Source organism: Trachemys scripta, chromosome 1 (assembly GCF_013100865.1).
Source record: "Trachemys scripta elegans isolate TJP31775 chromosome 1, CAS_Tse_1.0, whole genome shotgun sequence".
Lineage (NCBI taxonomy): Eukaryota > Metazoa > Chordata > Testudines > Emydidae > Trachemys > Trachemys scripta.
The window spans coordinates 250,413,050-250,431,354 of NC_048298.1; the positions used below are offsets into that span (position 1 = coordinate 250,413,050).

The following is an 18,305-nucleotide window of genomic DNA, read 5'->3' on the forward strand; positions in this document are numbered from 1 at the left end:
GGACACAATACTACAGATGTGGCCTCACCAATGCCGAATAGAGGGGAATCATCACTTTCCTTGATCTGCTGGCAGTGCTCCTACTAATGCAACCCAATATGCCATTAACCTTCTTGGCAACAAGGACACACTGCTGACTTATATCCAGATTCTCGTCCACTGTAATCCCCAGGTCCTTTTCTGCAGAACTGCCGCTTAGCCAGTCAGTCCCCAGCCTGTAGCAGTGCATGGGATTCTTCCATCCTAAGTGTAGGACTCTGTACTTGTTGAACCCTATCAGATTTCTTTTAGACCAATCCTCCAATTTGTCTAGGTCACTTTGGACCCTATCCCTACCTTCCAGTGTAGCTAACTCTCCTCCCAGCTTATTGTCATCCACAAAGTTGCTGAAGGTGCAGTCTATGCTATCACCCAGATCATTAAGGAAGATGTTGAACAAAACCGGCCCCAGGACCGACCCCTGGGGCACTCAGCTTGATACCGGCTGCCAACTAGACATTGAGCTGTTGATCACTTCCCATTGAGTTTTATAGCCAGTTTTCTATCCACCTTATAGTCCATTCATCCAATCCATACTACTTTAACTTGCTGGCAAGAATACTGTGGGAGACCATATCAAAAGCTTTGCTAACATCATGATACATCATGTCCACCGCTTTCCCCATATCCACAGAGCCAGTTCTCTCATCATAGAAGGCAATCAGGTTGGTCAAGCATGACTTGCCCTTGGTGAATCCATGTTGATTGTTCCTGATCACCTTCCTCTCCTCCAAGTGCTTCAAAATGGATTCTTTGAGGAACTGCTCCATGATTTTTCCAGGGACTGAGGTGAGGCTGACTGGTCTGTAGTGCCCTGGATTCTCCTTCTTCCCTTTTTTTAAAGATGGGCATTATATTTGCCTTTTTCCAATCATCCAGGACCTCCCCCAATCACCACGAGTTCTCAGAGATAATGGCCAATGGCTCTGCAATCAAAACAGCCAACTCCCTCAGCACCCTTGGATGCATTAGATCTGGACCCATGGACTTGTGCATGTCCATCTTTTATAAATAGTCCTTAACCTAGGAGCTGGTCCCCATAGAAGTGGTTATTTCACTTACTCCTCAGACTAGCTGTTGAGCAGGAAATCCAAAATGACAATTCCTTTTTTATCCAATAGATAACAAACAAGTCAGTACTTAAAACTAGATGGCACTCCGGCTAGGATGGTGGAATTTGGAATTCATGCAAGGCAATTTGAGGCAGTTTCCCAAGGAGCTTCATTAGTATCTTCTCTTCTTGGCCCCTTGGGCTTTGTCTAGACTAGAAAAAGAGGACAAGCTTTGGTTGGGCTAAAATAGATATAAAATAGGCTACTTCTCCTAGTATAGTTGCAGGGTACTCCCTTTAGTTTGATTCAACAATTTAACTTGACCTACTAAAAAAGTTGAGCTAAAGGTATTAGGAAACCCTGATATAAACTTGGCCTTTTCCCTAGTCAAGATAAGGCCTTTATGAGGCTGATCCCGCAACAGTCTGTACCTTGATAGAAGCAGAGAGTAAATCCAATATTATAGCAGATGCATTAATTCAGGTCACAAATTGTTACTTGCAGAATTTACACTTGTTCTTTTTGTGCCTATGTCTAATCAATACAACCCATTTTTCTGCTACTTTTCTGTAATAATTCTCCTTGTGCTTTTCTGTAAGTATCCTTTGAAAGATGTTCACTACCCTGCACAGGCACCTCTGAAGCAGACAAAAGCTAACTTAGCCCTGGTGTAAAAAAGGTTTCTCATAGGCAGTTTCAGAAAACGGCACAAATGTTTCCTTCATTCAGACTTCTACCTTTTCCATTCTGAATGGACACAAGCCAGGGACTGAACTAGCAAGCTTTTTAAATACAAGTGACAAGTCTAATGTTCAATTGTATTATCTCCATCTACTGGCCAGAAGGAACTATACTTGTCTAGCAGAGAAGTAAAATGTAACCATCTGAAACTTTCCAGAATATCCATGCTCTGTCTTGGAACAGGCATTGCTAGTTTAATCTTGACTAAGGCAAGTTTATTATTTTGCTTATTTCAGAGATATTAGCTTCCCAACAGGTGGTTTTGCATTTTAATTATTTTTAAGAACTTCATTGCCATTTCAAAAAAGATAAAACATTGATATGGGATATTTGGTTCACCATGAACTTGTGAAAATGGATGGTTTTAGTTATGGTAATTCAGACAAGTGTGGATACTGCTGAAATATTCCCCATTTGAAGTTTTTAATACTCATGTATCTCACTTTTATTCAAAGTTTTGTTGAAAATTTCATAAAGAAAGTTTTAAAATTGGTATCTGAACTGAATAGTGAACTGTTATGTTAACTCTATTACAGCATGTAACATCACACAGCATACTGGCTTTAGGTGAAATTTTGTGAAGAATGCACTAAGGTGGCCAGTATTAAAACATTTCAGTCACTGGTTAGAAAACGTACATATTTTAAAAAGGGACATTAAAAGAGAAGGGATTTAGTACTTTTTTTTTTTTGTCTTGTCCGCAAAGGAATCTGGTCATTGCATTAGACAAGCAGCTAGACTGCAGGTACACCAGATCAGCATCAGGTGGCACTTCATATCTGAAGTGGCCCGTCGCCAATTAGAATAGCCTCAGGGCAGCTTTGATTTGTACCAGTGGATAGTGAGTCCCCAAGGAGCCACTCTTCCAACTGGCATCATACTCACCTAAGCCAGAGGAGCCAAGAGGATTCTGCAAAGGAAATCAATCCTCAGCTGCGGCCTCAAGGCACCTTTGAGTACCCTTGCACTGGTGGGTGCAACACAAACAGGATTTAAGATGGGCAAGGGATCTGGCCCAAGCACTGTGTCAACTCAGTATTGTTAAATTTCAGCATCAAATGTTAAACAAAGCTAAGCTATTATATAAAATAGTCACAAACATCCACATTCACCAGATGCCTAAATGTTTTTAAGTTAAGTATGTTACCAATGCTGAACTGGAAAGTTACTTTGATTAGTGCTAAGATTTGGTGATGAGAAAATAGATTTGGAATTCTGATAAATCCAAAAGTTCAGACAAATGGGAGTAAGTGAAAGATGGTGGTGGTGTGGGGGGGGTGTGTGTGGTGTGTGTGAAGAGATCTTATTCTCCACTGTCATACCTTGGAAAAAAACCTGTTTGGCCATCTTTAATTTTAGTATTTGTGGTGGTTTTCTTAATCCAAAGGTAATTTCAAAACTTCAGTAATCAGGGCTTTGGAGCGGAGCCCGGAGCAGCTCGGGAGCAGTGGAGCTGCAGGTTTTTGCCTGGAGCTGGAGCGGAACCGGACCACAGCTCCAAAGCCCTGGAAAAATGACTGACATTAGTAAACCCTAACATTACAAATTAGTGAAGCACAGCAGATCCAGAAGATTACTTTTCCTTGGAAATACAGCTACCTTACAAAATGTTACATGCTGTTTAACAATAGTAAGCTACTTGTAATGCCTTTACATGTTGTCATTTTATATCCCTATATTTATCACTTTGCAATAAGAACTTTAATTTTTATATACTAAAATGTAACAATACATTGTCAGTATTCTTCCATTTTTCACATTTGTAGCCAAGCTTTCTGCCTTATCTGTCCATACGAAAAGGAATTGTCAGATTAGTGTAAGTACATATGACTCTAAATTTTGTAGACTAAAAGTTCACATTCACTTATCTAGATCAATGTGTTACATTTTAGAGATTTGACACTACCACTAATGGGAGTTACAAGAATGACTTTACAGGTGTACATTTACTGAATGAATCAAACCTCTTATCTAATAAAATGGAGAATGTTACCTCAGTCTTTCTGGAATTGATCTTCCCCCACGCTCAAACTTTGGGGCTGCACCTCTTCCTGTATATACAGAAGGTAGCTCAGTTTTGCTCATTTTGCATCTGCCTGGTGTGTGCTTCCAAAGCTGTATACAAACACTGGATGAGTGGTAACTAAATAGACAATAGGAAGGGAGCAGGTAGGCTTTCAACATCTAAGTTCTGACGAAGTGACACACAAGCGTTGGCAGCATGGGAGATAAAAATTCCACAGGCCTCCCTTTTTCCAGCCCCTCTGGGAGACCCACAATTCTCAGACTGTTTCTTCTTCATCTTCAAGATTATTATTTGTTATTTAATTATACACCTCTACCTCGATATAATGCTGTCCTCGGGAGCCAAAAAATCTTACCGCGTTATAGGTGAAACCGCGTTATATTGAACTTGCTTTGATCCACCGGAGTGCGCAGCCCCACCTCCCCGGAGCACTGTTTTACCACATTATATCCGAATTCGTGTTATATCGAGGTAGCGGTGTATATAGATTCTGAAGAGATAGACATACATTTCTTGAGTGGGGCAGACAAGAGAAGTCAGTCTCAGAAAGGAAACTGGACTTTTTTCCATTGTTGATTGTGAAACATTCCCAAATCTGAAACATAGCAAGCAATAGAGAGATATTAATAGAGTTATCCAAAAATGCTACTGCTGGGGATTAGCAGTCAAGCCTCTGGTGTTTATTTTTAAAATTATTGCATGATCAAATGGCAGGTACTGTAGATTTTCTTGGTAGTAGCTGATGTCCTTTCTGCTCAAGAGTCTGCTCTGGAATTTTTTTTCTCCCCCCAGCTCTTTAGGCTTTGGGTAAAACAAAGCAATTATTTTCAAGTAGAAGGAAAAGCTGGCCATGGTAATAAGTGTCTCTGGAGCATGAAGTACCACCTTATTCAGTAAGGTACAAGCAGTGATTTCAGAGCCTCGTCTTGCTTATTGTGATTGGGCTCAGGAAGAATATTTTATGGAGAAGAAATACAGGGAAATTGATTCTATCTATGCAAATTGGATGGATCGTGAGAGTTTGTAGCAATGTAGGCAGGTTTCATGTTCACTGTTAGTTTGGATTAATTTTTCCCTAAGGAACCTTGATATCACTAGCTGATTTTCCAAATATTTGGATGAGGCTGTATTTGATATTGGTTAGCATCAAAACTGAGATGCAAGAGTGGAAATCCTTAGGCCTAGCCATAGCTGTAAGAAATCCAGAAGAGCGGGACTGTCTCTCTCCTTAGGGTGGACCTTTTTATTTTGACATCAGCAGGAGAATCTTGTCCATACTCTTGCGTTGGCCAAAAGGGTAGAAGGCCTGTGGGAGGCTACATACTACTTTGGAAAAGTATGCTAACTTGGTTAGGGCTTACTGCTCAATAGCTGTGAAGTTCAGCTAACTTGAGTTGGGATCCTGCAGGCAAAGATGGATTTAGTCTGTGGCAGACCTATAGGTCTGATTAACACCATGCTCTTGAGCAATTTGGGTGACCTGAATGATGACTAAATTGCTTATCAAAAATCCATCTGTGAAGCAGAATCTGTTCCCAGTGATTTGTCTTCCCTAGTGAGCTTTCACTGGATACAAATAGGTCAAGCTGAGATAGCCTAGCTCACAGGATATTAATGGAAAACTTGGTTCAAGAGCCACTATGCATTGTCTTTTGATACTCAGCCAGTCCTGTTTGTGATCAGTCTCTTATGTGGATCATCTGATGGAGGCCAGATAAGCTGCTACTTTTTGTATTCCCTTGCTGGTTTATGTATGCCACAGTTGTTCTGTTGTGACTGCATAAGGAAGTGCTCCTTCCTCAGGAGATTCTGGAAGTCAGTAAGGCAAGACTGACTGCTCTTATCTCTAGCATGTTGCTCTGAAACATGCCTGGACCTTGACCATGTCCACTACATATTGTGGAGCTCAAGTACAACTCGCCATCCTGAAAAACTGGAATTCACAGTCAGTACCTTGGTGTCTAGACCCTGTCATTACATGGGCTTCCTGCTTCTGCCACTTAAGGATCTGAAATAATTTTAGATGACTTGACTTCACTTCCCTTGTATTTTGCACTGGGAATAATTCCAGGTGTACAAAAAAAAAAAAAAGTCTTATTTATCTGTGGTCTTCATGCATTACATCACAAGAACAAGATTTGCAGGGGGAAAATGGATGAATTATACTTGGTAACTGACATTTGTTACGTTTCCTGCTTTGGGAATACGGAGCTTGGAGAAGACAATTTTTGGGGGGTTCTAGGATTCTCAAATTCCAGGACTGAACTGAATTTTTTCACTTTGAAAGTTTCCTGCTCCTCCCTAAAGACTTCACCCAAGGAATAGGAAGGAATATTAAGGGATAGTTACCAAGACAAAATTTAAGTATATGGGAGGAGAATGATCAGCTTTTCACTTCTGAAGTGATATGGGAAAAGGGTTGCAGGGGTTTTGATGTCCTTGTGGCCAAATCAAGCTGATGTCAGGCGGATGTGGCAGCTACCACATGCTTTCTAGCCTAATCCCCTGGCCCTGACAAAATGAGGGTCAACAACCTGAAAGCAATTGCAGCAGAGCTCCCCTTGTGAGACTCCTGAGGTCTTTTTACTCTGCTTGGCCTGCTCTGCTATCATAGGGAGGGGGAAAGGAAAGAAAGGAGCGTGGGAGTAAACACTCCCTGAAACTCACAATTTGGTCTCTTATTTATGGGTAAAAAAGATTTTATTCACTCCTGCTTGAAAAGTCTGCTTTAAAGTTAGTATGGAATAGCCTGGGAACAAGTACTTAACCACTGATTTTTGCACTTCCAGAAAAAGAATGTAGCTTAAGAACAAAAGGGTTATGTTCCAAACCTGGACACTCAGACAACTGTGAAATGCACCCAATATTTGACAAGAGATTTAGCTCAAATGTCTGAGATTGTGGGAAGAACTGAGAATCTAGAAATGAATAAATGCTGAACACACACCAAAGGCCAGACCGACATAACCAAAGACTATTTTTGTAGCCAGATATTTGTACTTTTGAGACAAATCAGATTTACTAGGAAAGACAAGGTAAGCGAGATAATATTTTATCGGACCAACTTTTCATGGAGATAGAGAGAGACACGCTTTTGAGCCACACAGAGCTTTTATTCAGATCTCAGTGTGACTTGAAAGCTCATCTCTCTCACCAACAGAAGTTGGTGCAATAAAAGATATTACCTCACATACCTTGCCTCTCTAATATCCTGGGACTGACATGGCTACAACTACACTGGATACAGATTTACTGAAATATTTTCCACAGCAATGGGTGCAAATCCCCTCATGTCCATTTTCCAGTGTGAACTCCTTGAAAAGTAACTGGAGCAGTACTCAAATGAAAAAAATTTAATGAGGAAAATTGAGATCATCATAAACTATATACTCAACAGAAAAACAGAATAGGGTTCTGATAGAATATGTAGTTTGTAACCAGTAATTTTATCTGTCCATAGGCAGATCTGCACACTTAGCAGTAGCATGGTTAGTCATTTGTGTTTTCAAAAAAAATCATTGACTTCTCAGTCAGGATTGAAATGACAAATTTTGCCATGAAAATGGAGCTACTTTAAACATTGATTTTGGGTAGAATTTTCTTACACAGGTACAACAGGTTATATTTTGATGTATAGTTGTGTTTTAACAGTTTGAGGGCTTATTTCATAATAGAAATTGATTTTATAATTAAGGTTAAGATTTTGGCACAAGGATTTTTATTAAAATTCCTGGGCAGGACACTGGCAACAAACAATAAATCATGGAAGCCGGAGCCCTGCCGCTGCAGGGGACTGACTGCCCGAGCCAGAGCTGAAACTGAAAGTCATGGAAGTCTGTTAAAGTCTCAAAATCTGTGACAAAATCGTATCCTTATTCATAATATATAGGGCAGCTTTCTTCCTCTCTCGTTAAGCATCAAACTTGTACTCTTCCATTTCACTTAATGCATTTACACAGTACCTTTTAAGAGACTGCTGCAAATCACTTAGTGAAAAGTCTTTAATTCTTAGCTTAGCTTTCTGATCTAAGCAGAAGTTTAATATTTATATAAAAATGTTAGTACAAACTGCAAAGTGTTCACACTGAAGTTTAAATTAGAAATAAGATTTTAGAAAAACTGTATATCTGAAACAGCAAGCCATATATTGCTAGTACGAGATGAACCAATAAAACATTCATACACGAATTTTCTCCTTTCAGGATAGGCTACCAATTATAGCTCCACAAATGTAACTGCATGTATTTAATTTAATATTACTGAAAGTTTGCTTGGCTATCACAGACCTGTTGTACATCCGCAACTGGAACAATATTAGCTAACTTTTCATAAATTACAAATATGCAATTGGATCTGAAAATGAAACAGCTTATGGTAAAGATATGTAAACTCACTGTACCCAAGGCTCATGTCACTAAATTTGAATTCTACACAGTATGTAGTTCTTTGAATCAGAAAAAAAGTTGAATGGTTAAAATCTAAGAAACAAGAAAGCATGAAGTGTGAGTTAGACAAATTGTACAGAAAATTTCAAACATCTTAAAATTATGACTTGTAACATTTGTTCTTGTATCTTTTCATAGGAGGAAATTGAATGAATAAGAACCACACAGCACTGAACTTTTACACAAGCTTCTTATTGTATTTGAATGTAATTTATTGAGGAGTGAATGAGATACTGCCAGACATGCCAAAGACACTTCACATTCAAGGGCTGGAAGCTGAACAGCTTTTCTCATTGAGTCACTAAACAAGCCTTTTTTGGAAAACAGTGACATCAATGAGGTCTTCATGCTTGACATTCGTCTTCAATTTTTCATCTTTTGATCTAGTGGTTTGCTGAGTAGAAGGGCACTTTCTACCCTAAAAAGACTCACTCCAATTAATACAATTAACACTAGATGTATAGAAATGTTATCTGCTATAATGTACATTACTGCGGAATAACTGGTCTTAAAGCTGTTTTTTAATTCATTATATCTAATGAGAAAATTCAACTTGTCTCCTTTTCACCATCATACAGGTGGCTTATACCATTAGAAAAATACTCTTCAGTGCTATTGTAGGGTTTACAGGGAGCTTCTTCAGTGTTGTGGGATAGAAATTGATTTAAACACCACTCAGAGAGTGCTTCTTCGTGCTGCCACTGCCTGTAGATTGCAAAAGAATGGCCTACACGCTCTACAGTTCTTTTTTGCTCAAAAACAAAACAAAGAAACCTAAACAATAGGGTAAATGTTTATTTGGAGTTAGTTTTCTTGCAGATGATAATTAAGGCCCTTCAAGCGGAGTTCAGGAGCTCCTGTATAGCTGCCTGTTGGTCTGCATTGAGCTGTGATATGCATTCTGTCCATAGTCCTCCAGAGGTCTGGAAAACAAATGAAAAATAAAGGTATCTTTACTGAATATAGACTTAGAAATCATACGTCAGCCATTTATTTTCATTAGTCTTTCAAAGTCAACATCCATTGAGCCTATATACTTTAGAAGAGGGATGGGCAACTTACAGGTAAATAGAGGAGCCACAAAAACCCTTTGGCAAGTGAGAGGTTTTGGGGGAGGGGAGGGGAGAAGAGAAGATGTAGATGTAGGGTCTCTACCGCCAGGGGTAGTGGGAGGCCCTAGAGGGAGTTTGGGAGGGAGCCTGGCCTGGACTCACCCTGCCATGACTACTTCTGTCTCACTGTGCTGGATCTGGCTCCCCACTTGGGCACAAAGGCTCTCGCTGCAGCATCACAGGACATGTGCACTGTCCCACCCCATCTCCTTCCTGCCCCAAGCTGGACTGTGGCAGGCAAAATAAAATGATCTGGCAGGCTGGATGTGAACCCCCCCCCCCCCCCCCCTTCCCCTCCCTGTTCTAGGTTATGCCAAAGAGAACAGACAACGTCCTTGCCCACACTTAAACTTGCATCAGCTTAACAAAAGCTTTTTTTAAAAACGATTTAGTTAAACTGGTGCAAGTCTGCATGTAGACAAGGCCTAAGTAATTGGTTTGAAATTCCTAGCGACTCCCTAGAATTAAAAAAGTACAAATCATAGCAGGCTAGATGCAGCCCTTCATTCTTCTAAAGGAAAGTAGCATGACAATTTGTTCTCTTTTGAATAGGGATATAAACAGGTTATTTATTCTGCCTAACCATGGATAAATCACATGGTACTTTCAGAAGAGCAGTGGTATCCTTAGCCATAATTTTTCATCTCCACACTGGTGTGTAGCACACTATTTTGCTTGTCACCACAAAGGTGATTTATTTTAATGGTATCAAATATATTTTGAAGGTATCATAATCCTTCCAAATAAAGGCACTCAAATAAGCAGGAAATATTTATTCAGCACAGCAGTCAGAGGATTTGAAGCAGGGGGCTAAACTTGTCTCAGTATGGCAAAGGAGATCAAGCTGATATTTATTGCAGATAACTGGTTTACATCTCTACAGCGACTTTTTGCTACTTATTTAAAATCTCATTTAATGTCTTTAAACAAGCTGTTAAAGTTAACAGATTTACATTTGATACATTTTAACATCAGTGCTACATTGAAGGTCTTAATTTAGTCTTTTCACACCATATTTAAAAAAGGATCCATTGGGTCCAATGACAAAGAAATGCAAAGACATGGTGTACTGTGAGATTCAGTGTTCTAAAGACAATCTAACAAATAAATACAGGCCTTTATTTTATTAGTTTTGGTACATTAGGTATTTTCCATAGGCAATGAGATTCTGACATTTAAGTTCTGCAGTACTCCCAGATAAATGGGAAGTTTTTAATTTTAACATTGCCATTCTCAATCAGATATCATTGCCTCAAGCAGCCTACAGGTCCCTCTTACTCCTGGGAGAATTCTGCGCCACTGCACAATGCGAAAGTTGCACAGAATTAATGTTCTGCACACAATTTCTTCCCCCCCATCTCCCCTCACAGAATTGGTGTTGCAGAGCTGCTGGCTGCCACTGGGGGCCACTGGACCCAGCAGAGCCCAGCTCGCAAATAGAATACACTGCTGGGGCAAAAGGGACGGAGCTGAAGAGTTCCCAGCAGCTGCAGTTCCTGGCATGCCCAGAAGGAAGGAGGCAGTGTGCAGGGAATTCCATACAAGCCCAGGACCCAGCATCAGGCTGTTTCTCCCTCTGCATCCCTGGGCTGTGTGTGTGTGTGTGCGCGCGCGCGCAAGTGACTGGGCTCTGTGGGGGGATGGGTGCAGGTATCTGGCCCTGCAGCTAGGCTCTTGGGAGAGAGGGGCTGTGGGGTGTCTAGATCGGGGGGGCCCTGTGACTGGGCTCTGGAGGCATGTGAACATCTGGCCTGTGGCTGGTCTCTGGGGGGATGAGGGTGTCTGGCCTCGCAGCTGGGCTCAGGTGCGGGGAAGGGGCAGAGACGGAGGAACTGGGTTGTTGTAGAGTTTCTTTAACTCTACTCCGGTGGGAATTTTCTTTATCATCTGTATTGTTACAGGAATACTTCCTGACAGGTATTTGGTAATTTATTTAAAAAATAATTTAAAGTGGCATGAATATATAGTGTTATTTTGACAAAAAATATGCAAAACATTAAAATATTGTACACTGAATTTTTTTTTTTGGTATGCAGAATTCCCCTGGGAGTAACCTCTGTTCATTGCTCTTCCACAAGTTTCCACAGGGGGGCAGCTAGCAACTTTGCAAGTTTACTTAGAGATGCAATTTCTTGATAAAGTAGGGCCACTTTATTTCCCCATAATTCTGAAGGTGGAAGAACTGCCTTCCATTCAAAGCCTTGCTTCATCAATCAGTTCTATTATAATAAAAAGTTCATCTTTGCAATCTGAGGATGGGCTGGACAAGGCTATTGGCATAGAATAATTAAGATTTATGGCTGGGGGTGATGGCAGAGACTTAATTTAATGTGAATTTTATATTTTGTACAGGTCAACCAGAGTTTGAAGGAGGTGCTTCTATTATCTAAAAAAACCTAAAATAAATACATTTCAGTACTGCCCTCCTTCTATTACCCCCATCTTATAGCACTACTTAATTTGTAGGTTTTGCTTTTTTTTTTTTTTTTTTTTAAAATGCCCTTACACAAGCAGTTTCCATTGAAACCCACAATGCAGTCAATGACATTGTATAGTAGAGGTAGCAGACAGCTCAGCTCAACTCAGTCTCCTCCAAAATAGAATTTACAAGATTCTTCTTGAATGAGCCTGTGTACCCTTGTCCTGTAGCTGCCCAACTTCTGGGTCATTTTAATATATTTTGCATGAAATCCAAAAGTTTATATTTAGAAATTAAGAAGTGTAGTTCAAATCTGAGAAAAGGTAAAGGAAGCTAAAGGGAGTTATGTAAAAGGTAAACCATGCAATTGTTCCAAGTGTTTACATTTTTTATGAACGCTTCAAAAATTATATGGATCATAAAAAGAGAGACACCCTCTAGTTCAAGTACCTTACATAGTGTTATCAAGATTAATCTGGATTGCTGCACTGAATTTGCATAATCTAATATTAGGAATCCATTTGGAATATTTCTTCTTGGATGAACACTGGTTGCAGCATCATGTTTATTACAGAGAATAGGTTCTGAACACTAGTTTTACAATTCCTGCATCTCACAGAGCAAACTAGAACGATTCCCTTTACAACAAAATAAATTTGCATTCACCTGCACTTGACGAACAACATTAGCCAACCGTTTAGTACATGGATCTTCATGCTTAATTGCTTCATGAATTTCACCATCCGCAATTATACTGAATATTCTGGGAAGATTAGAGTTGTTGTGACCAAGGACAATTGGGTTGTTACTGATGGAGATCAAAAAAGTATACATGTTACAAAATATGCCAGTGTTAGCATTCTAATTAAAAAGATAAATGTAGATTTTGTGTATGTAAGTTGACTGCTTTTCAAGACATTCCCGATTTTTAGAACTGCACATTCATACCTGAAGTTATTCAGCATCATTAAATGCATCCTGTTCTAGAAGGAAGTTCTATTTTTGTAATTTTTTTAAGATCTGGCTAATTTGAACATTCCTTATTTATAAAGTTGGACTACACTATCAGAAAAGTTATGTGCCTTAGATAGGCTTCAGCAAAGCAAGCCAGCCCACTGTGTGTTGGAAGTTTAATACTGTTATGTTGGGAAAAGCAGGAACTGGAGCACTGTGGTAGGGAAGGCTTTGTATATTTTAAACTGATTTACTCCCTCCCTCCCAGAACTGATGTAAAGTGGTATTGACTGGCTCCAAAGGGAGAGCCAACCATTCCTCCTATAGAGTGAGGAATGCCATAATACAAGGACTTTGAAATATGAAAAGGGTTAGTGCTAGTCAATCAAAGGAGTTGAGAAGATTAAAGGGAGTTATGTAAAAAAGTCAGGGAGAATAAGACAGACCCAAATGGTATTGAAGGCAGTTGACAGGTCTAACAGTATCAGCGTGGGCACCCAATTATCCATCACCAGGATATCTACCAATGCCACCAGTACCATTTTGGTTTCAAACCCTGGTTTATACGAAGCATCATGAGATTTGATCCTTGTAGATACTCCATGAGTTCCCATCACAATCTGCTCTATGATTGTAAACCAAAAATGAAAGATCTAATCATAGGGCTGGAAGAGACCTCGAGTCCAGCCCCCTGCGCTGAGGAACAAACAACCTCCTACACTTAGGCAGGACCAAATAAGCCTAGGCCATCCCTGGCAGGTTTGTCCAACATGTTCTTAAAAACCTCCAATAACGGTGGTACTACAATCACCCGTGGAAGCCTTTTCCAGTGCTTAACTACCCTTTAGTTAGCAAGCTTTTCCTAATCTTCAACCTAAATTTCCATTGCTGCAGATTAAACCCATAACTTCTTGTCCTACCTTCAGTGGATATGGAAAACAATTGATCACCATCCTCTTTATAACAGCCCTTAGCATATTTAAAGACTGTTCTCAGGGCCCCCCATAGTCTTCTTTTCTCAATACTATACATGCCCAGCCCTTTTCTTTTTAAAAACTTTTCCTTATAGGTCTGGTTTTCTAAACTTTTCATCATTTTTGTTGCTCTCCTCTGGATTCTAATTGTCCACATCTTTCCTAAAGTGTGACACCCAGAACTCACTCTACTCCAACTGAAGCCTCGCCAGTGCCGAGTCAAATGGGACAATTACCTCCACCGTCTTACTTACAAACACACCTCTTAATAGACCCCAGAATATCAGCCTTTTTCACAACTGAATCACACTGTTGACTCATATTAAATTTGTGATCCACTATAACAGATTCTTTTCGGCAGTACTACCACCTTACCTGTTAATTCCCTATTTTGTAGTTGTGTATTTGATTTTTCCTTAAGTATAGTACTTTGCCCTTGTCTTTATTGAATTTCATCTTGTTGATTTCAGACCAATTCTTCAATTTATCAATGTTCTTTTGAATTCTAATCCTGTCCTCCAAAATGCTTGCAATCCCTCCCAGCTTGGTGTCATCGGCAAATTTTATAAATATAACCTTCCCTTCAAGTCATTAATGAAAATATTGACTAGTACTGGCCCCAGGACTGACCCCTGCAGGACCCCACTAGATATGCTCCCCCCCCCCCCCACAGCAATGTGATACCAAACCACTGATAATACTCTGAGTGCAGTCTTTCAATCAGTTATCTAGTAAATTCATCTAGAGTGCATTTCCCTAGTTTGCTTATGAGAATGTCACATTGGACTGTATTGAAAGCCTTACTAAAAATCAAGATACATTATGTCTACTGCTTCCCCACCCCCATCCTGTAGGCCAGTGTTTCTCAACCTTTTTGATGCCAGGGACTGGCTTACTGCCTTCCTAAACTGTGCCAGGGAGACCTCAGGGACTAGCACTGGTCCATGGACCAGTTGTTGAGAAACACTACTTCTAGGCCATTAACCCCGTAAAAGAATTAAATGGATTTGGTATGACTTATCCTCTAGATGCTTACAAACTAATTGTTGAATATTTGTGTCAGTATCTTTCTAGGTATTAAGTTAGGCTGACTGGTCTATAATTCTGTGGGTCCTCTTTGTTCCCCTTTTTTAAATGATGGGCAAATATATAGTACCTTTCTCCAATTCTCTGGGACTTAAACTGTCCTCTGGGACCTCACCCACCCTCCATGAGTTCTCAAAGATAACTGCTAACAGTGCTGAGATTGCTGCAGCTAGTTCCTTAAGTACCCTAAATGAATTTCATCAGCCCCTGCCAACTTGATTACATTGAATTTATCTAACTTATCTCTGCCATTGCAGAGATGCTAAATTAATTCTTTGCATCACTCCACTGCAGAGGAATGTAAAGGAGATTCCCACACCTGAGCCATTCTTTTTAAGTGACAAATTTGAGGAACTGTCCCAGACTGATGTATCAATAGAGGTGATTTTGGAACAAATTGATAAGTTAAATAGTAATAAGTGAGCAGAACCAGATGGTATTCACCCAAGATTTCTCAAGGAAATCAAATATGAAATTGCAGAACTACTGACTATGGTATGTAACCTATCGCATCAGATAACTGGAGGACAGATCTTGCAACCAATTTTTATAAAAGACTCTAGAGGTGATCCTGGCAATTACAGGCTGGTAAGCTTGACTTCAGTATCAGGCAAACTGGCTGAAGCTATAGTAAAGGAAAGAATTATCAGGCACATAGATGAACACAACAAGTTGGGGAAGAGTCAACATGGCTTTTGTAAAAGGAAGTCATGCCTCACCAATCTATTAGAATTCTCAGAATGTCAACAAGCATGTGGATAAAGGTGATTCAGTGCATATAGTGTACTTGGACTTTCTGAAAGCCTTTGACTAGGTCCCACACTAAAAGCTCTTGAGTAAAGTAAGCAGTCATGAGATAAGAGGTAAGGTTCTCTCATGGATCAGTAATTAGTTAAAAAATAAGAAACAAAAGGGCAGGAAAGAGGAAATAATGGAAATAAGGTAAATAGCAGGGGCCCTCAAAAATCTGTACTGGGACCAGTACTGTTCAATATTCATAAGTGATCTGGAAAATGGAGTGAACAGTGAGATGGCAAAATTTGAAAACTACACAAAATTCCTCAAGATAATTAAATCCAAAACTGACTGCAAAAACCTACCAAGGGATTGCCTAAAACTGGGTGAATGGAGCAAAAAAGTTGCAGATGAAATTCAATGTTGATAAATTCAAAGTAACACACATTGGAAAACAATCCTGATGATACATTCAAAATGGAGTCTAAATTACCATATGCTCATTCATAAGCAGAATATTTTTGGTAAAAAAGTGACGCATCAAAGAGCAGGGGTCAGCTTATAAATGCATCTACACCAAAATTTGATTATTTTAAAAACTCTAGGCAATCACTGAATATCTAATACACTGTCGTTTTGTTTACCTGAAGCGTCTGCAGGCATGGAGCCCCTTGGCGCTCTGTGGCCGCGGTTCGCCGTTCCCAGCCAATAGGAGCTGCGGAAAGCGGCGCGCCATTGGCTGGGATCGGCAAACCGCGGACACTGGGAGCTGAGGTGCTCCGTGCCTGTGAACGCTCCAGGTAAACAAAACATCCAGGCCTGCTAGCGGCTTACCCTAACGGGCCAGGAGCCAAAGTTTGCCAACCCCTGAAATATAGGGTCAGCTTATGAAAGAGTCGTACAGTTTTTGTTATTTTTACCTAACCATCTTGGGGGGGGGGGGCTTGGCTTATAAATGAACGGGCTAATGAATAAGTATATATGGTAGTTATTTAGCCTCAAGTTAGAGCTTGGAGTCACTGTGGATAGTTCTCTAAAAATATCTGTTCAATGTGCAGTGGCAGTCAAAAAAGCTAACAATTTTAGGAACTCTTAGGAAAGGGATAGACTATAACACAGGAAACAAAGCTGCTATATAAATCCATGGTATGTTCACATCTTGAATACTGTGTGCAGTTCCAGTTGTCCCATCTCAAAAACGATATATTAGAATCACAAAAAGTACAGAGAAGGCCAACAAAAATGATTAAGGGTATGGAACAGCTTCCATCTGAGGAGAGATGAAAAAGACTGGAACTGTTCAGCTTGGAAAAGAGATGACTAAGGGGGGCTATGATAGAAGTCTATATAATCATGAATGGTGGGGAGAAAGGGGAAGAGTTATATACCCCTTCACATAACATAAGAATCAAGAGTCACCCAATGAAATTAATAGGCAGCAGATTTAAAACAAACATAAGGAAGTACTTCTTCAAGCAACGCGGTCAACTAGTTGAACTCATTGCCAGAGGAGGTTGTGAAGGCCAAATGTGTAACTAGGTTCAAAAAAGAATTAGGTAAGTTTGTGGAGGATAAGTCCATCAATGCCTACTAGCCAAGATGGTCAGGGACAACCCCATGCTCCAGGTGTTCCTAAACCACTAACTGCCATAAGCTGAGACTGGACAACAGGGGATGGATCACGTGATAATTGCTCTGTTTTGTTCATTCCCTCTCAAGCATCTGGCACTGGCCACTGTTGGAAGACAGGATACCAAGCTGGATGGCCATTAGTCTGACCCACTATGACCATTTTTATGTTCTTAAATATTCTTTAACCCCTTCTTTCCCTATTTTGGCTTGTGTTCCTTCCATCTTGTTGTTAATATTAACTATGTTGAGTATCTGGTCACAATTAACCTTTCTAGTGAAGAATGACGCAAAACAGCATTAAATACGTCAGCTTCCTGATGTCATCAGTTATTAGCTCTCCTTCCCTGCTATGCAGAAAACCTACACTTTCCTTCATTCTTCTCTTGCTCCTAATGTATTTAAAGAATCTCTTCTTATTGCCTTTAAGGTGTAACTCATTGTATGTTTATCCTTTCTTTGTCCCTACATGCTTATGCTATTCTTTTGTTCTCCTCAGCAATTTGTCCATGTTTCCACTTTTTGTAGGATTCCATTTTGTTTTGATTAAGGTGGAGAATTCAGGTAGCAAGTTTTTAGCTATATCAGAAGTTGGGAGATTTATCAGTGATAGATGATAAATGATTTCTTGATTGCTAACCTTACACTGATCAGCATGAGGCTGAAGGTCTCTGTGTTTTCCCAGTTTTGTGACAGAATAAAGTAGTCAACACTGAATGCACAGATTGTGGGCTGCCTAGTGATCTCTGAAAAGAAGTCTACATATCACCCAATGGTCAAAAACTTTCCAGAAGATTCTGGGCTTTCATACAGTTTATAAGCATTTCCAAGACTGGATATCTATATTGACAACACTGGAAGGAGAGAGAACCTATTTAAGTAGTATTAAAATTCACTGTAGGACTTCACCGATTGCCAATACTTCAGAACTGCACTAAGGGAGACACCACCACTGTACTCTAAAACTGGACTATTTGCATTGTTTCACTGTTCTTACACAGCTGCTCCAAGAACACCTGAAAGATCCCGCAGCTGTCCAATCCCTTCCCATTTCATCATGGATATTGTTAGTAGAAGTCAGAGACAGGGTCAC

The 18,305-nt window shown here is 40.0% G+C and overlaps 1 protein-coding gene across 2 annotated transcripts in view; it reads right to left on the minus strand.

Annotated features, from left to right (window-relative positions):
• Window positions 1-8,474: 8,474 nt before the first annotated feature.
• The window catches only part of IPO5 (importin 5), a gene marked incomplete at its 5' end in the record, with an annotated part of 84,272 nt that continues 74,441 nt past the window's right edge, over window positions 8,475-18,305 (minus strand). The window contains 2 exon segments of one of the 2 annotated variants that reach the window (XM_034758232.1): window positions 8,475-9,226; window positions 12,501-12,642. In XM_034758232.1, the coding sequence (XP_034614123.1) occupies window positions 9,140-9,226; window positions 12,501-12,642 (229 nt within the window). 2 annotated transcript variants of the gene reach the window in all.